The 17,667-nt window shown below is 42.0% G+C and overlaps 1 protein-coding gene across 1 annotated transcript; it reads left to right on the top strand.

The window, feature by feature from the left end:
- Positions 1-8,786: 8,786 nt before the first annotated feature.
- Positions 8,787-16,290, top strand: LOC140913904 (alpha-1-antiproteinase-like). Its single transcript, XM_073350712.2, is given in 6 exon segments — positions 8,787-9,209; positions 9,211-9,442; positions 11,158-11,337; positions 11,340-11,425; positions 14,229-14,378; positions 16,099-16,290. Coding segments are annotated over 6 exon segments (1,263 nt in total).
- Positions 16,291-17,667: the final 1,377 nt, after the last annotated feature.

Genomic DNA, 17,667 nt, shown 5'->3' with positions numbered 1-17,667 from the left:
TGCCTTATTCTCTCCAAAAGTTCTCGTTTTGCCTACCAACAGTTCACCTCTGTCGTCACATATTCTAGCTATCTTGTTAGTCTTTACTCTAAAACAGAGGAAGGTGGCGACAAATTATAACTCCACAACACCTGTTCTTGTGCAGCACACTAAGGCCATGGAACTTTCTTAGGGACTTCTAAACTACATTTAAACTCACAGAAGTAACACAGACTCACATACAAAATGCAGATACTGTCTGAGGAACTGCCTTTCCAAACGTTAACTGCATTATTGCGACTGTTACTGACTAAAGAAACATTGGGACCTGAAATTTTGAGTCTGGAACCTGCCTGAATCTAATTTTTTTGCTTTTGTGTTGTATCATTTTTCAGTAACTTTTAATCAATTAATGCCATTTTAAGATATTAGCAACATTAAAATTTTCAGTGTCAAAGTCTCTTTGAGGTTCTCATTATTCTAAAGCAATAAATTAATACTACTATTAATGAACTGTAGAGTCTGCTGATAAGGTGAGTCCAGAAATTTTGTACAGCAAACAAGGATCAAACATCGTCACTGAAAATTTTCTTTAAACTTTGAACAGATTAATATGGTCATAGATTAACACAATTTGTTGAGGAAGAGTCAACATGGCTTTTGAAAGGGAAGCCATACCTCACCAATCTATTAAAATTCTTTGAGGGGGTCAACAGACATGTGGACATGGGTGATCCAGTAGGTATATTGGACTTGAACTTTCAGAAAGCCTTTGACAAGGTCCTTCTGCAAAGGCTGTTAAGCAAAGTAAGTGGTCATGGAAGAAGAGGGAAGCCCCTCAGATGGACCAATAACTGATTAAAAGACAGGAAACAAAGGGTAGGAATAAATGGACAGTTTTAACACTGGAGAGAGGTAAATAGTGGTGCCCCCCAGGCATTTGTACTGGAACCTGTGCTGTTCAACATATTCATAAATGATCTGAAAAAGGGGTAAACAGTGAGGTGGCAAAATTTGCAGACGATACAAAATTACTCATGCTAGTTAAGCCCAAAGCTGACTGTGAGGAGATACAAATGGATCTCACGAAACTGGGTGACTGGGCAATAAAATGGCAGATGAAATTCAATGTTGATAAATGCAAAGTAATGCACATTGGAAAACATAATCCCAGCTATACATATAAAATGATGGGATCTAAATTAGCTGTTACTACTCAAGTAAATTTTTTGGAGTCATTGCAGATGGTTCTCTGAAAACACCCACTCAATGTGCAGCAGTAGTCAAAAAAGCTAACAGAATGTCAGGAACAATTAGGAAAGGGATAGATAATAAGACAGTAAATATCATAATTCCACTACATAAATCTATGGTACATCCACACCTGCAGGCAGTTCGGTTGCCCCCATCTCAAAAAAGCTATGAAAAGGTACAAGGAAGGGCAACAGAAATAATTAAGGGTGTGGAACATCTTTCATATGAGGAGAGATTAAAAAGCCTGGGACTTTTCAGGTTGGAAAAGAAACGACTAAGGCGGGAATATGCTATAGGGCTATAAAATCATGGATGGTGTGGAGAAAGTGAATAAGGAAGTGTTCTCGACTCGCATAACACAAGAGCCAGGGGTCACCCAATGAAATTAATGGCAGCAAGTTTAAAACAAACAAAACAAAGTATTTCTTCACACAATACACAGTCAACCTGTGGGACTCTTTGCCAGAGGATGTTGTGAAGGCCAAGCCTATAACAGGGTTCAAAAAGGAACTAGATAAATTCATGGAGGATAGGTCCTTCAATGGCTATTAGCCAAGATGGTCAGTGATGCAACTTCATGCTCTGGGTGTCCCTAGCCTCTGACTGCCAGAAGCTGGGAGTGGACTTGCTTGAATGTATAGGAAGTAAGTTGTCATGGGAGACTTTGAATCCAAATTATCTGTGTTATGGGATTATTTCAGTCACGTCCGAGTTACCTTGTAGCAGCTATAGACAACAACAGCACTTTTCTGTATACTGATTTTGGAATCTTGTTTTACATGCCAAAACCAAAATTAAGGCAATGATCAAGCTCTCAGATATGACAATGATATGATTGAGAGATATACAGATAGTTAAGCTCTCAGAAATCACCAGAAGTGGAATGTACAGCCTTATCTGTACAGAGCCTGCTCCCCCAGCTGGATCCCTCTCCCTCTCCCACACTCCAACTCCCTGAGCCAGCCCAGTGAAAATGAGCGAGTGAGGGTGGGGAAAGCGAGCGACAGGGGAGGGGGAGGGGGGGCGGAGAATGGAGTGAGCTGGGGCGGAGCCTCGGAGGAGGGGCAGGACAGGGGGTGGAGGAAGGGTGTTCAGTTTTGTGCGAGTATAAAGTTGGTGATCCTCTATGGCTGACAGGGGATGAGTCACTCAATGATTGCCAGTTTTGTGTATTCCCTCTGAAGCATCTGGCACTGGCCACTGTCAGAAGACAGGATACTGGGCTAGATGGACCATTGGTCTGACCCAGGATGGTCGTTCTTATGCCATAACAACTGGAGCAGGGAGCTGGGCCCAGCCCCGCAGCACAACAACTGCTGTGGTGTGGGAGGCTTGTTCTCCAACCCATCCCCCACCACCTTTCCTCCGCACTGGGCCAGGATTAGGGTTGCAGCGCTGGGCCAGAGGTTACCGCTATGGATGATCAATGCCCCTTCTGCCATTTAGTATGGTGCACCCATTGGCTCAGGAGGCTACATCTACCTTAATCTAGGGAGGGATTTGGGAAGGGGATGTCCCCACCACCTCTCATTGATGTACCTGGGCAAGTTCATCTTAAGCTGCTGCTCCCTGATCTGTCCTCCGACTGTAATAGTTGGCTTACTTCCTTGCAGCCCCTTCACATGACCCTGTTGAATGCTCATGAGAATCGCACTAAGGCTGCAGCAGCCACTGCTATGGAAATAACATTAGAGGCTCGCCTCCTACCATTAAATTCAACAGACCCGGCCTGATGATTGTTGATCAAACCACCCACAGCCTTCTCCTCATGGGGAAAATCATGAACCCTGCTGAAAAACAATAATGTATCCATTGTTATACACGTTGCAGTGCTTCTACTAAGTGGTGTGTGAATTCCCATGATTCTGTGCATGTTCAGACCACTAGATACTAGTAATCATAACTGAACTGTAATTAACATGTCATCCTGGACAAATACAATATGAGTGTGACAATTTTTACCCCACAAACAGTTTGATATTTCTTCCCCTGTCAAAAAACAAATTGGAATAAGGAATCTGTTATTCCTGCTCCAAAAAGCTTTGTTGGCTTAGAAATTAGATTCGTGTCATGGAAAACTCAATTACCCAATCTCTGATAACCAAGGAAAAGGCCTGGTAAGGAAATGATATTTGACATACAGTGCACATTATCAAAATAACCAGTCCTACTACCAGAGTCCCCCTGGCCTGCACAAGAAAATCCCTTCCACTTGCAATACAGAAATAAACACAGTGCACCCCATGTCCTATAACTCACTCTCTAATGCAGCTTTACCATGAGATTATAACAATATTGTTTTCCCACAGGGGGTATTTTTATTATTTATGTAAATGAGGAAATGGTTAGCACTAAAGAGGTGGGGTTATTAGGTTTATGTACTTTTTTGGCAAATTTCAGAGTAATAGCCGTGTTAGGCTGTATTCGCAAAAAGAAAAGGAGTACTTGTGGCACCTTAGAGACTAACCAATTTATTTGAGCATAAGCTTTCGTGAGCTACAGCTCACTTCATCGGATGAATACTGTGGAAAGTGTAGAAGATCTTTTTATATACACACAAAGCATGAAAAAGTACCTCCTCCCACCCCACTCTCCTGCTGGTAATAGCTTATCTAAAGTGATCACTCTCCTCACAATGTGTATGATATTATATTATGATATAATGTATGATAAGTTGGGCCATTGGCCCAACTTGATTATCATACACATTGTAAGGAGAGTGATCACTTTAGATAAGCTATTACCAGCAGGAGAGTGGGGTGGGAGGAGGTACTTTTTCATGCTTTGTGTGTATATAAAAAGATCTTCTACACTTTTCACTGTATGCATCCGATGAAGTGAGCTGTAGCTCACGAAAGCTTATGCTCAAATAAATTGGTTAGTCTCTAAGGTGCCACAAGTACTCCTTGTCTTTTTTTGGCAAACATTCAGCAAATAATCTTGTGTATTCAGTATACAAGACAGCATCTCACTCATACCCTTTTATCACACTCAAGGTTAGAGCTGGTTAAAAATCCATTTCCTTAAGAAGCAAAATGTTTTGCATAAATATATGGAGTTTGGCATTTTCATCAAGATTTCTCAGGTTCAGGATGGAATTTCTAGTCACAGTATGATGAGAGCAGCACATCCCAACCAAGACCAGTGACTAGGGTACTTGCCTGGAATATGGGAGAGCCAAGTTTAAGTTCCTGTTCCAATCCATCTGTGGTAAGTACCCTGAGCTGGTGGCTATTCTAGGGTGTTTGCTTTTTGTGAAATTTTTTGAAATGTTTAATTTTTGTTCTGCATGGGAACAAAAACAAATGTAAAAACCTCAATATTTTTTTTTAAACACAGAATTATTGTTTTCTAGCCAGCCCTACTCAGGGGGCATTTCCTTATGCATTCCTGTATAGCTAAAACACTCTGGCAAGTTTTATATTGTCCATAAGGTAAACTGTGAGGATATTTAACTAACACATATGAGAGGCACATGCAAAGAAATCAGCCCAGGGGTGGCAGGTCTATGATGGCTTCAATTCACCCTTGTACCCTCGCAATTCTGGGATATTCAAGTGGTGGAACTACCTCCAGTGTACAGCCCTGGTGGCCTATCTAAGTCACAGCACCCTAACCCCGGGCTGCCTGGAATCGCTACACTGCTGAGTTCTCACCCCAACAGACTCCTCCAAACCTCAGCCCAGGCCTTGGCAATGCCCTCTATATGAGGCTTGAGAGGGGAAGTTCTTAGAAGGCAACTTTAAGGCTGTTTTCTGGTATGTCTGCACCAGAAGAATTCATCCCCATCCGGAAACAGGAGTTTAGAGCTCTGTTAAGCCATTCTGGCCCTTTTACCTAGTTTAAGGGAGTTGGAGCAATGCTGAGGATGTCATCCATTAAACGTTAATCTCACTGATGCCTTGAAGTGGCAGGAATAGAGCTGGTTTATCTCTTCCCCTTGCCAGCAGCGCTTTGTAATTAAACAGACACATAAACACTCCAAAGAGGTATGCAGTGTAAATTGGTCAAACTTTCTTTGCTGTCACTCATACAGCAGAGAGTATGGTTTTACCCTTGCGCATTCGTATAAATACAAAATATGTTTGTCACCATTAACACCCATTGGAAGACACCTGATGAAAAGATACAAAGGGAAGACGAGTAAAGAAACATACTGATATGTCATTGTAGGGAAAGAAAGAAGTGAAACTGTAGAATAGCCAGTAGTCTGGTGGTTAAGGCCTAGGAGGTGAAAGACTAGGGATCAAATCCCTTCTTCAAACCAAGCAGATCAGGGAGTTGAGAATAGGTTTCCTCTATCCTATGTGGGCACACTGAGCTACTAGCTTATTGTTGTAAATCTAGTCCTAAGTGACTTACAAGCACAATGCCTGAAAGCCCCATCCATAATCTATAACAACCAGAGTCATCATTTGAAATATAGGCCTGATCCTGCAAACTCGTCTCACTAAAGCCAGATAAGAGCTGGCCTAAAGTAGTTTTATTGAATTATAGTTGTTATTGTTCCAATGTGTTTGCTCTTGTTAATAATATGGGGGATTTCACTAATGAGTAACGAGATGGTTGCTTTTATAAAAATTGAAGAGGTCCAATGTTAGAGATCTGGTGTAAAGGAAATCAGTAATTCCAGTTCTACTCATATTAAAAAAGATTGATTCTTACAGCTAACATGAGCAAGGATTCATGAAGGACATGCTTGCTGAGGATATTAGAAAACTGACCAATCCACTACAGTGGAAAAATTCGGCAGAGGAAGAGTCCATGTGAAACCTCAACAGGTTGAGGGTGGTGTCTCTTATCTGCATCCTCCTTTCAGCTGCAGATTCATGTGAGAGAAGTGCAGGATGCAGCATGTGGTCCCAGTGTAAGATTGGGGATTCACAGGAAAGTCTGGCTTCAGCCATGTAGGTCTCCAATCAAGCCATACAGAAAAGTCCCTTGGTCCAGATTCCAGGATCCCTGAAAGAGTGGCTGACGCCTGTGCTGTCATTGGCTCCCCCACCACAGCTGTATACTCTGACCCCTCCTGGTTTAAACATGGTAATGAGCTTTATGGCTTTTGTGCTTTGGAAGTGCATGCTGGGATACTCACCTCCAACGTGTGTTTGCACAGGGAGGCTTACAGGCACATAGAAATATCATAGCCACAACTACCCTCTAGCTGGACTGCATGACCCTTGGCTTTAGTCTGCTCTTTGTGCATAGATGGTGGGCCCAGGAACCTAGATGTCCAGGAGCTGTAGCTCACGAAAGCTCATGCTCAAATAAATTGGTTAGTCTCTAAGGTGCCACAAGTACTCCTTTTCTTTTTGTGAATACAGACTAACACGGCTGTTACTCTGAAACAGGAAAACTAGCTTCATCAGCATTTTGTCTGACCTCATTGATAATTTTACTTTGACCTATGTAATATTTAATAAGGGGGCAAGGTGCTTAATACTGTTCAACAGTATAAATAACGGAGCAAGGAGCAGTGCAGATCAGATAGATACAGCTGGATCCTTCTGAATGTACTGTGAGTACTATGTTCATTTTTCCTTAAAGACACTGTGTTCATGTTATAAGGAGTTTAGTTTATAGGATCATTTCATTCTCCTGTGGGTGATTCTGTAATGGCCGTAGAGAACAATCTGCTCTGAAGCATGGCCTGTCTTATGCAGTCACTCAGGGTAACAGCAGAAATTGGTACCCTTGTGAGGTGGTGCTCTGACTAAAAGTCAAACACTATTTAATGGTAAATGTTGAAGAATAGTTCAGTGCAGTCCCTAAAGTGTGGCTATACTCTGAATAGTGACTGTAAAAAGACATTGTAGGGCCGCATGTTTAGCAGACCACTGGCTCCAAATCAAATGTGCTCAGTTTACAAGGAATGTTTTTTTCCTTGTAAACTGCTAGCCCTGTAAAATCATACAGGCTGGAGAGTCAGGCTGAGCCTGCTCCCTGTTAGGGCTCTCTGTCATGCAAGCCACCCCAGATTGGGGAGGGAGGTTTGGGAAGGATGTTGCTGCACAGATAAAGTACGTTCTGAAGCCCAAGGAGGGACACAGCTGTGAGTTACTCTCCTTGTACATCTTGGAGTTCCAGTAGCCACACCGTCTGATAACTGGTCAGGTTATTGAGGTTCAGGAGTGGGAAGGGGTAACTGCTTCAACAGGTAATGTAATTGCTGAGCTGTGAGAGTGGCCCTGGAGTGACTCTGCCCCCTGTGCGGGAGGATTCCTTTACCATTCTTTTCACAGAGCTCCCCAGTCCTAGTTACCAGTTTGTGTGCTTGCATGGTAGATGTAGCCCTATAGATTAAGGCAGGTGGATAGGCCTTTGCAACTAATGCCTGTGAATTTTAGAACTCGGGCCTTTTTTCCCCCTTGAAAGAAACCTAGAAGTTGTGGGCTTGTTTCCAAAAACATTTCAAAGAGTCTGTGTGAAACTGCTGCATATGCCCACAGTTACTGTGCTTTGGTTTGCAGAGAAAAACATTGAGAATTCATGTCAGTTTTGCCTCCCTGTTTCAGTCAGAAAAAAAAAAGGAAATGAGAAAAAAAATCAAAACATCTTGTTTCAATGTTTTCTAAGCAAAACATTTAGATTTTTCAGTTTACAACAGCTTTGTTTCAAAATGTACTTTAATTTTATTATTAAAATATTTAAAATGCTCAAAATCAGACAAGAACATCTTGACCGGGAGCCATTTTTTACAATTTTGACTTGCTGAAAATTTTTTAAAAAAATTATTTTTGGTTTGAATTGCCAGTGAAGCACACACACACAAAAAATCTGTTGTTTATGCAGATCCAGTTGCTGGGGTCATGGATCTCCACTATTCCAATGTGACACTTGTATGAGATAGAGTAGCCCAGCTGCTACTCTAACCCATATGTGGCCCAAGTTGGTTCTGATTCAGGGAGCTGTAACTAGCTCCCCATGACTGTTTGCTTCATATGTCACAAGTGGGGCTCAGGAATAGGGGAGAACTGAGCCCAGTATGGTTTTTATTGTTACAGAATCATTAGAAAGGTTTTGATATAGCTGTGCTGTTATAGAAAGACAAACATAATTTGATATGCACCTTTTTACAAACCTATTAATACTAACAAACATGATGGTTCTTAAAGACAAGGGTGGGTGAACTGTTTCAGAGGAAATAAACTGTTCCAGACATGGTCCCTCTCTGTCCACTCTATTCAGATTCAGATTAAAAATGTCATGCCTACCTCACTTGTTCCCTTTCTCTGACTTCAAAGATGGACATAGCTGTCTCACATCTGACTGTCTAATAAGGCCAATCCCCTTTCCTTTCCATAAGCCTCCAGTTTCTTGAAGGCTTACTGACTTGAAGGGAGGTGGGGAGAAATATCTGAGAATTGCAAGAAAAGCAAGGGGAAGGACCCTCTCTAAATGCATCAGTAATAGCAGAGTGAGACAACAGGAAAAATAATATCTGGAAAATAATCACTAGGTCTAATTTTACATGGAAAAAGAACAATTTCATTACACTAGTCCATAGATATAATGACTTTCATTCTTTCTTCATAGAGTTGTTCCAAAGGAAAATGAAGCCAACCCTTTATCTGTGTTTGTTACTTGTTGGACTTCTTGCAGTTGTCCATTGTCATGATGACCCTGACCACCATGATGACACAAAGGCCCAGGAACATCATCCCAGTGTTGAAGGAAATCCTAAAAGCAAACCACCAGCTTGTTCCAAAATAGCTCCCAGCAATGCTGACTTTGCACTTAGATTCTACAAGCAGGTTACATCAGATTCAGTTGAGAAGAATATTTTCTTCTCTCCTTTGAGCATCTCCACTGTTTTAGCCATGGTGGCTCTAGGTGCTAAATCAACCACACTGACTCAGATTCTGGAAGGACTCGCCTTTAACCTGACAGAGATTGAGGAGAAGGAGATACATGAAGGTTTTCATGATCTCATTCACTTGCTAAACCGTCCTGACAGTGAGGTCCAGCTGAATCTGGGGAAATGCCCTTTTTGTTGATGAGAAACTGATACTGCTACAGAAGTTTTTGGATGACATCAAAAGCTTATATGACGCAGAAGCTTTTCCCAGTAATTTCCAGAATTCTCCAGAGGCTGAGAAAGAGATCAATGATCGTATAGAGAAGAAAACCCATGGGAAAATTGCAAACTTAGTCCAGGGTCTTGATCCACTCACTCTAATAGTTCTTGTCAACTATGTTTACTTTAAAGGCGAGACATGTTATACCAATGACTACTTATTGACAATATAAACTTTCAGTGTCTGATTTGTAATCTGAAACAAAACACAAAAATCCCCAATCATTTTAAAATGTATTTAACAGATTGTTAGGCCTATTGAAAATAATTATGTCTGGAAAGCTTTTCCAGGAGGATTATATGAAAAAATGTCAAAACTTGGTATCTGCCATTAGGCCCCTTAAGTCATAATTAGGCACCTAAATGTAAGTGGTGACATTATTAGAACTACTAGACTCTCTTTGAAGTCAATGGGGGCTACAGTGCTCAGGATATCTGAAGACCAGGTCAGTTGTGACTGGCTTTATGTATTCATGTTTGAAAAATTTGTTCTGCCATTCATTTCATGATCCAATATGAAATATGCAGAAAAATTAACGGCTAAGTCTCTTCGTGAATTGTTGTAATCACATGCACGTTCTCATTTTGGTAGGAGATGGTGGCCGTACACCTATCAGATTATGGGGACTTCTTGCGCTGTTATATAAGGAGAGAAAACAGCACCTATCCATTCTTTGCAAAAAAGAGTAGGGACATTTTCTTTAAAATCTTGCAGTATCTGGAATCCAAATTGAATGTGTATTTGATAAACAACTTTACTTAGTGATTTGTCAGATATGTTGAGCAAATGTACACAGAACACATGAAAAGGTGATTTTAAGGCCTGGAAATCAACCTCTTAAAATGGAATGGTATTCAGCTGAACAGTAACTACCTCCTAAATCTTGTTAAAGTTGTGGGGAAAAAAATCCTGGTATTTTAGTTAATCCTATCAAGGGTGGGGTGATTCTGTTCTCAATATAGCAATGACTGAGTCATGATGATTTAAAAGTAAATTAGAAAACAGCGTAACCATTATCTTCTATGCAAGACCAGACTTGAGTGGGTGTCTCAAGCATTGCCCTGGTAATGTGTAGTGGAGGGAAAGGATGGTGCTATGGCTAAAATATGAGTTCTGATTCCACCTCTGTCACAGACTCGCTGTGCAACCTTGGGTATGTCACATAAGCTCACTGTACCTTGGTTTCTCCATCTGTACTGTGCAGATAGTAATACCTCCTTTGCAGGGGTGTTCTGAAGCTTAGCTCCTTAATATTTTTATAGCTCTTTCAGAGGCTTTAAGCTATGGAAATGCAAATAATTTTGTATTTAATTTGTGAGATTTAGTCCAAAACTACTTGTTCTAGAAATCACAAGAGAGAAATCATGTTAACAGCTGCTCTATTTATGGAGACACATAAGCTATCAAAGGAAAAATATTCTCCCTTTTTCTCTTCAAGAACCTAAATAACGATGCATTGCAACACCTAAATTCCCCATGTGAATCTTGCTCTAAAAGTTTAAAACTCATAGAAAAAAAAACATTAATTACCTGTAAATTGTCAGAAAGCAGCCTCATGTGGAACTGCCTCAAAAATACAACTCAGAAGAAAATAACAGGATTACTTAATTTCATTTCATGGTTTTCTTCAGAACTTTTAACAGCCCATACAAAGTCTCAACACATTAGAGGTGCTCATTATACTATTGAAAGAGTCTTACTAACATGATGGGAAACAAAAATCCCCTTAGGAAAATTGACTTTGAGTTACCTTGAATCTATAAATATAGATTCATTATATTTGATTTAGTGTGGTTTATACTAATAAATCCTCTTTCACACTATAGTCAATTGCATTCTTTCACAGCCTACTGGAAAAATCCTTTCAGCGATTCGCTCACCCATAAAGCAGACTTTTTTGTGGATAGGAAAACATCATTTAAAGTAAATACGATGACCCGAGATGGATATTATAACAGTCACTATGATAAGGAGTTGTCTTGTCAGCTGGTGGAAATACCTTATAATGGAAATGCTACAGCATTATTTATCTGCCTGATAAAGGAAAAATGAAGCAAGTGGAGGATGCTCTGTTGAAAGAAACTGCGTTTAAATGGGTAAAATCACTTGAACAAAGAAAAGGAGTACTTGTGGCACCTTAGAGACTAACCAATTTATTTGAGCATAAGCTTTCGTGAGTTACAGCTCACTTCATCGGATGCATAAGTGAGCTAGCTGTAGCTCACGAAAGCTTATGCTCAAATAAATTGGTTAGTCTCTAAGGTGCCACAAGTACTCCTTTTCTTTCTGCGAATACAGACTAACACGGCTGCTACTCTGAAACCTGTCACTTAAACAAAGGTAATGCTTATTTTCTGCTTGGATGTTTTACTGTAGATATAGAATAGAATCCAAATTGTAGACAAAATTAAACTAGGTGCCACAGTATCATTATATTGGCTCATTGGAGGTTTCAGGGATGCAATGGCCATAAAGAACAAAACAAAAATAAAGCTGTGATGCTTTTTACTTTCAACAAGTAGGCACTGCCATAGAAATCAGGATGGTCTTGTGGTTAAGGGACAGGACTGAGAGTCAGGAGATCTAGGGGCTATTCCCATTTCTGCCAGAGACTTTCTACTTATTCTTGAGCCCTTACCTTTACACTGCCACAGTTACACCATCCTTAAAAAGGTGGAGGATGACATCTAGCTGCCATTGTAAGACTTAACTCACTGATATTTGTAAAACACTTTGACACCTTGGCTGGGACTCACGCTTTTGTATCAAATGACAAGATAAAAAAAACAGGGTAGGCCTGATTCTGATCTCACACCTATTTTACAGTGGTGTCACTCCATTGACTTCAGTGAGTTATTCCTGATTCTCACTGATGTAAGTGAGAGCAGAATCAGGTCCAGGGAATGTGGCTATAATGTCTGCCTGGAGTTCAGCAGGCTATTCCACACAAAGACTTGATCTGGAAAAATGTACGCTAATTCAGCAGGAAAAAATAATCCAAGATACAGATGTTCAAAGGGAGGGAGGTAGCTGGAAATCAGTATTGCTGAAGACAATGTAGGTGAGAGCAGAAAGAAATGAGAAATAAATTTGCAATGTGAGGTGACAGCAAAAGTAAACCAATGTAATATTGAGCTGCATATGCAGAGATTCCAGGGGCTACAGAGCACTGCTGAGATTGCGTGTACAGTGAAACATAATTCAGTGCTGGGCACCTTAATTCCAGAACTATGTCAATGAGTCTTGGGAAATCAGAGAAGTCAGAAAAAATAAACAGTGATTGGAGAGAAGAATTTTAAGAGGAAATGCATAAATATGCACAATGCAGGCAAATGATGACTAAGGCTGATGACAGCATTGTAAATACCCATGGGAATTTATTGGGCCCAATACAAATTCTACTTGTTCACCATTTATCATGATGCAGGTGTTGATATTTTACTTGCACACCCCAAATTTCATTGCTCTGGGCACACAGAGAAATAGCAAACATCAAGCAGAGACAGGAATTGCTTAGTGATACAGGCTCTGGTCCAGCATCCTTAAAATCAATGGGATTTCTGCTGTTGATTCAGTGCCTGCAGCAGCAAGTAGTAGGAGTGGTAAGCAAAGGAAAATAATTAGGCGTGAAATCAAGGAAAAGAAAATGTAATCCAAATATCATGAAACATTACTTAACAAAGAGGCCTGAGGAAGGGTCTCCCTAAGGCAGTGTTTCCCAAGCTTGGGACGCCGCTTTTTCAGGGAAAGCCCCTGGTGGGCTGGGCCGGTTTGTTTACCTGCCGCGTCCGCAGGTTCAGCCGATCGTGGCTCCCACTGGCCGCGGTTCGCCGCTACAGGCCAATGGGGGCTGCGGGAAGCGGCGCGGGCTGAGGGACGTACAGGCCGCCGCTTCCCATAGCCGCCATTGGCCTGCAGCGGCAAACCGCGGCCAGTGGGAGCCACGATTGGCTGAACCTGCATACGCAGCAGGTAAACAAACCGGCCCAGCCCGCCAGGGGCTTTCCCTGAACAAGCGGTGTCCCAAGTTTGGGAAACACTGCCCTAAGGACATGACAGAATTTTAAAAAAGAATTAGAACTGGACAGGATAAAGAACTCAAATGTATATTGTAAGGTCGAAACCTTCATTGTCAGGGAGCAGGGCAGGGGGAATAGACAAGATGGCCAAAATGGGTGTTTTCCATCTCCAACTTCTTTGATTCCTTGCCATGAACAGTAATAGTCTGTTGAATAAAGATATTGATGCAACCTTATGGAATGGATGTTTTGGAAAGGAAGCAATTTCTCAAGTGTTCCTCACTGCCCAGAAGAATGATCAGAGGGATTATGAGAAGTCTCATCTCTTCAATAGATTCACGATCCTCATGTACTATTCCAAAGAGGGAAAACCAGAGACTAGTATCAGGCTGTGTAACGGGTTTAGAGGCTGAGCCGATAGGAAGGCGGCAGGTGGTTAGAACATCCCCCCTCTGTCCCATTGGGCTGTAGAATAGCTGCAGAGCTGCTCCATAAAAACACCTTTCAGACTCATGCTCAGTAAGCTCTTGGGTGCCCCCCCCAAAGGGTGAGAAATAGGAGAATCCATGCAGTGGCAAGTCCCTCCATCCCAGATGCTGCACCTCAGGAGGAACCCAATCCTCTGTACTGCTGTAAAAGGAATTTGCACTGAACGGGGTTGTTTACTATATAGAGGTACCACATCCCTACATGGCCCTCCCAATTCAGCCTCACGCTTCACGGAAGAATGGTGTCAGTTATGTTGACAAGGGTTTCTCTACAGCCAGAGCACTGGGGACTGGATTTGCTCCCAAAAGAACGTAAAAAATGCCAGTGGACTTCTTGGCATTCCCAAGAACTATTTCAGGCATCGCTATCTAGCAGGTACTCCACAGGGTTATCTTATATTGCCTTCAACAGAAGAATAGAACTGTACATTCCAAAATTTTCGATTTTGGGCTCCTATGACATCAAAGAGATATTCAAGAGATTGGGTGTGATCGATGTATTGGAGGACCATGCTAATCTGTCTGGAATCACTGAGAATCCCAGGCTGAAGGTTTCAAAAGTAAGTTTGTAAACAGAGGTGGTGTAAATGGATTTGTCTGCACCTAAATCACCCTCACCCTGGGCAGTGTCTAAGCTATGTTCAGTACAGCTTGGCATATGGTCATCATTACCCTCATGCTATTTTTAAACACTGATAACTATGGAGCTGGTAGATAGGTCATAAATATGGATACAATTTTGTCACAGTAAAATTATGCATCATTCACAGCACAGTCATGGTAAAAAATAGGTAATTTTGCACAATGGTCAGAGCAACAGTGTGGACCCTGCTGATGCACAATAACAGTTGTTCGTTCATCTTTGAAATGGGACGAAGTCGAAGCAAACTAACAAACTGTTAACCCAAAGCAGTTGATCAAAGTGAATTAACCACCTGTTTGTGTGGACCCTGCTGCTGGGCATTGACAGTTGGCTAAATTACTTTTGTCAGCAACTGTAACATTAACAGTTCATTAGTTCACTTTTATCTATTCCCATTTCAAAGAGGACTAGATCAAACTGAACTAATAAACTGTAATGCTTGGCAGCAGGGTCCATATAAATGTTAAAATTCAAGGGACCACAAAACGTCATCACTGTCCTGGAAAAGTTGAAATAAAATGGCAAAACTCAGATTTCTTGACAGTGGTGACCAGAGTGACATAATCACATTCTTAGTCATAAACTAGAGCAGCCTGATGGTTATTCAAACTCAGGCTGTCTATTGAGAGGCCCCCAAGGGGCCTTCCAATGTCAAGGGCTCACTGGGCATAGAGGAACTTTAGCCATGCCGCTTATCCCCAAGACTTGCGTCTTAGGACACAGGCTGGGAAGACTATCCTGAGATTCATTCATCAGCTGGTTATGATGTCATCAGTTGCTGAGGATTTGGCCCATTGTTTTAAAATGTGTATATTTTATAACTATAAATGACCTAATCCTGCTCCCGTAGAGATCACTGGCAAGACTCCCAGTGCTATTAATGTAGGCAGGAGTGGACCTGAGAAAAGCTATCTTTCCTAGAAAGACGCAATAACTTGCTCATCACAGATAACGTTTGTTCATTACATCTAACACTGTGGTAAATTTTTAATATTTCCAGACACTATGAAGACACATGAGTGCACACAGAAAAAGAGTTTAACTATTACTGACAACTAAAATATAATAACCCACAATAATCTCCAATTTAAACCAACATTGGCAAAGAATATACTTTAGATCACATTAGGCACAATACAGAGAGTTCCAAATACAGAACTTTTTACAAAGAAATCAATCACTATTTGAACTTAGACATATGAATGGATACCTGGAGCTCAGCTAGCTGGTTCCTTTCCCTCTGAGGTCATCATTTCTCCTGAATCTAATCCAATTTTCTGCTGTAAATTAATTCTTCACTAGACATCTATTTCAGATTCTGAGAGACTATTCGTCTGTGCTGAGGAGTAGTGAATAGGAGATACCCTTTGTAGTGATTTGATTCTTCCAGCTCAGTCTTTTAATATTGATGCACCTAACCCTGCAGTACTTACTTACACAGACAAAGCTCCTAATGAACGCATTGGGAATGCTGTCTGTATTTCTTCCATTGTGCTCCATCAGTCCTGCTCTTATTGGGCCCATGTCTTAACAGCTGATTTTCCAAAGAGCTCTGGTTTAAAAGTGAGCGTGTTCATTTTCAACCACTGCCCACTTTTCTGTGCTTAGACTGTAATGTTTGCTTCGTTTCCTTGCAGGCTGTTCACAAGGCCCTGCTGAATGTTCATGAGAATGGCACTGAAGCAGCAGCAGTCACTGTCATAGAAATGGTTCCTACATCTCTTCCTCCGGTCATTCAATTCGACAGGCTCTTCCTGATGATGATTTTTGATCGAAGCACCGATAGCTTGCTCTTCCTGGGGAAAATTGTCAACCCTACTGAAAAATAATCCGTCACTGCTGTACATGTCATACCCCTTGTACTTACGGCTGGTAAATTCTGATGTGCTCATGTACATCAGCTGACACTAGTAACTATATAAAAATGTTGATTAACATATATTTCCAAACAAATAAAGCAGGAATGTGATAACTCCTTACCTACAAGCAGCCTGGGATCTCTTCATCCACTAGAAAGCGATTTGTGCAAAGAGTTACACTGTTACCCACCCCAAAGTCTTTGTTGGTTTAGGATTAAGTGGTTTTTTTTTTAAAGTGCTAAGCCCACCCACATCCTGGAAAAACAAGGTAAACGTCCAGTTGAGGGAACCATATTTTAATACTTTACACAAATGAATTCCATAGACCACCTGAGGTTTGACTCTAAGCAGGAGAGCTAAGAACATAATTCATTCTGACTGTAGACAAGCGAGACTCACTGGTGTGGTGCCTCCTGTTGGTCATCTCAGGAATTAGCTCTCCAGTGTACAGAGCGCCTCCTACTGGCCGGTGTCTCACCTGCCTCAGGCCCCCATGTCCCTCCCAGACCCAGGTGGCCCTTTACCTCAGGGTTCTTCCCCCCAGCAGTAACCCACAGTCTGGGTCTCCACTCCCAGGGGAACCTCCAACCCTCTATCCCCACCTCACCTTAGTGGCTACTGCCAGTCATCATCTAGCCCCCGCTCGCCGGGGCAGACTGCAGTCTGTCATGGCCACTCATCATTGGCAAGGGGGTTGGACCAGCTGCCTCTGCCTATCTCTGGGCTGCACCTCCCAGCCCCAGTCCCTGCAGAGGCCTTTACCAAGGCCTCAACCTGGGGAGTTGCCAGGCCGGAGCTCCCCAGCTCCTCTGGCCTTTCCCCAGCCCTGCTCCACTGCAGGTACCCTTTTCTCCCTGGCAGCTAGGTCCTTCTCTCTCCACAGCTAGAGAGAGACTGACCCAGCTCCTCCCTGAGCCCTTATAACAGGGCCAAGTGTGGCCTGATTGGGAAGTGGCCCCAGCAGTGGCTCCTTCCCCAATCAGCCTAGCCTTTTTTCTAGGAGTGGGGTAACTGCCCCGCTACACTGACAAGGTGTACTCTCGCTAGCAATGACTCTGGAAAGGACTTTGGGGGTCATGGATAACCAAGTGAATATGAGCTCCCATTGTGACGCTGTGACTAAAATGGCTAATGTGATCTTTGGGTGTGTTAGGAGGGGTATATGAAGCAGGCGCAGGGAGGTGATATTACCTCTGAATATGTCATTGTTGAGACCACTTCTGGAACTGTGACCTGTTTTGGTGTCCACGCTTTAGAAGAGATACTGAAAAGCTGGAGAGGGCTCAGAAAAAAAGCTACAAGAATGATTTGAGATCTGGAAAACATATTTTATTATAAGAAACTTCC

This window comes from Lepidochelys kempii, chromosome 6 (assembly GCF_965140285.1).
Source record: "Lepidochelys kempii isolate rLepKem1 chromosome 6, rLepKem1.hap1, whole genome shotgun sequence".
In the NCBI taxonomy this organism is placed as follows: Eukaryota; Metazoa; Chordata; order Testudines; family Cheloniidae; genus Lepidochelys; species Lepidochelys kempii.
Note: the sequence above shows the minus strand (reverse complement) of the source record. Positions and strands in the feature narration are given on the sequence as shown.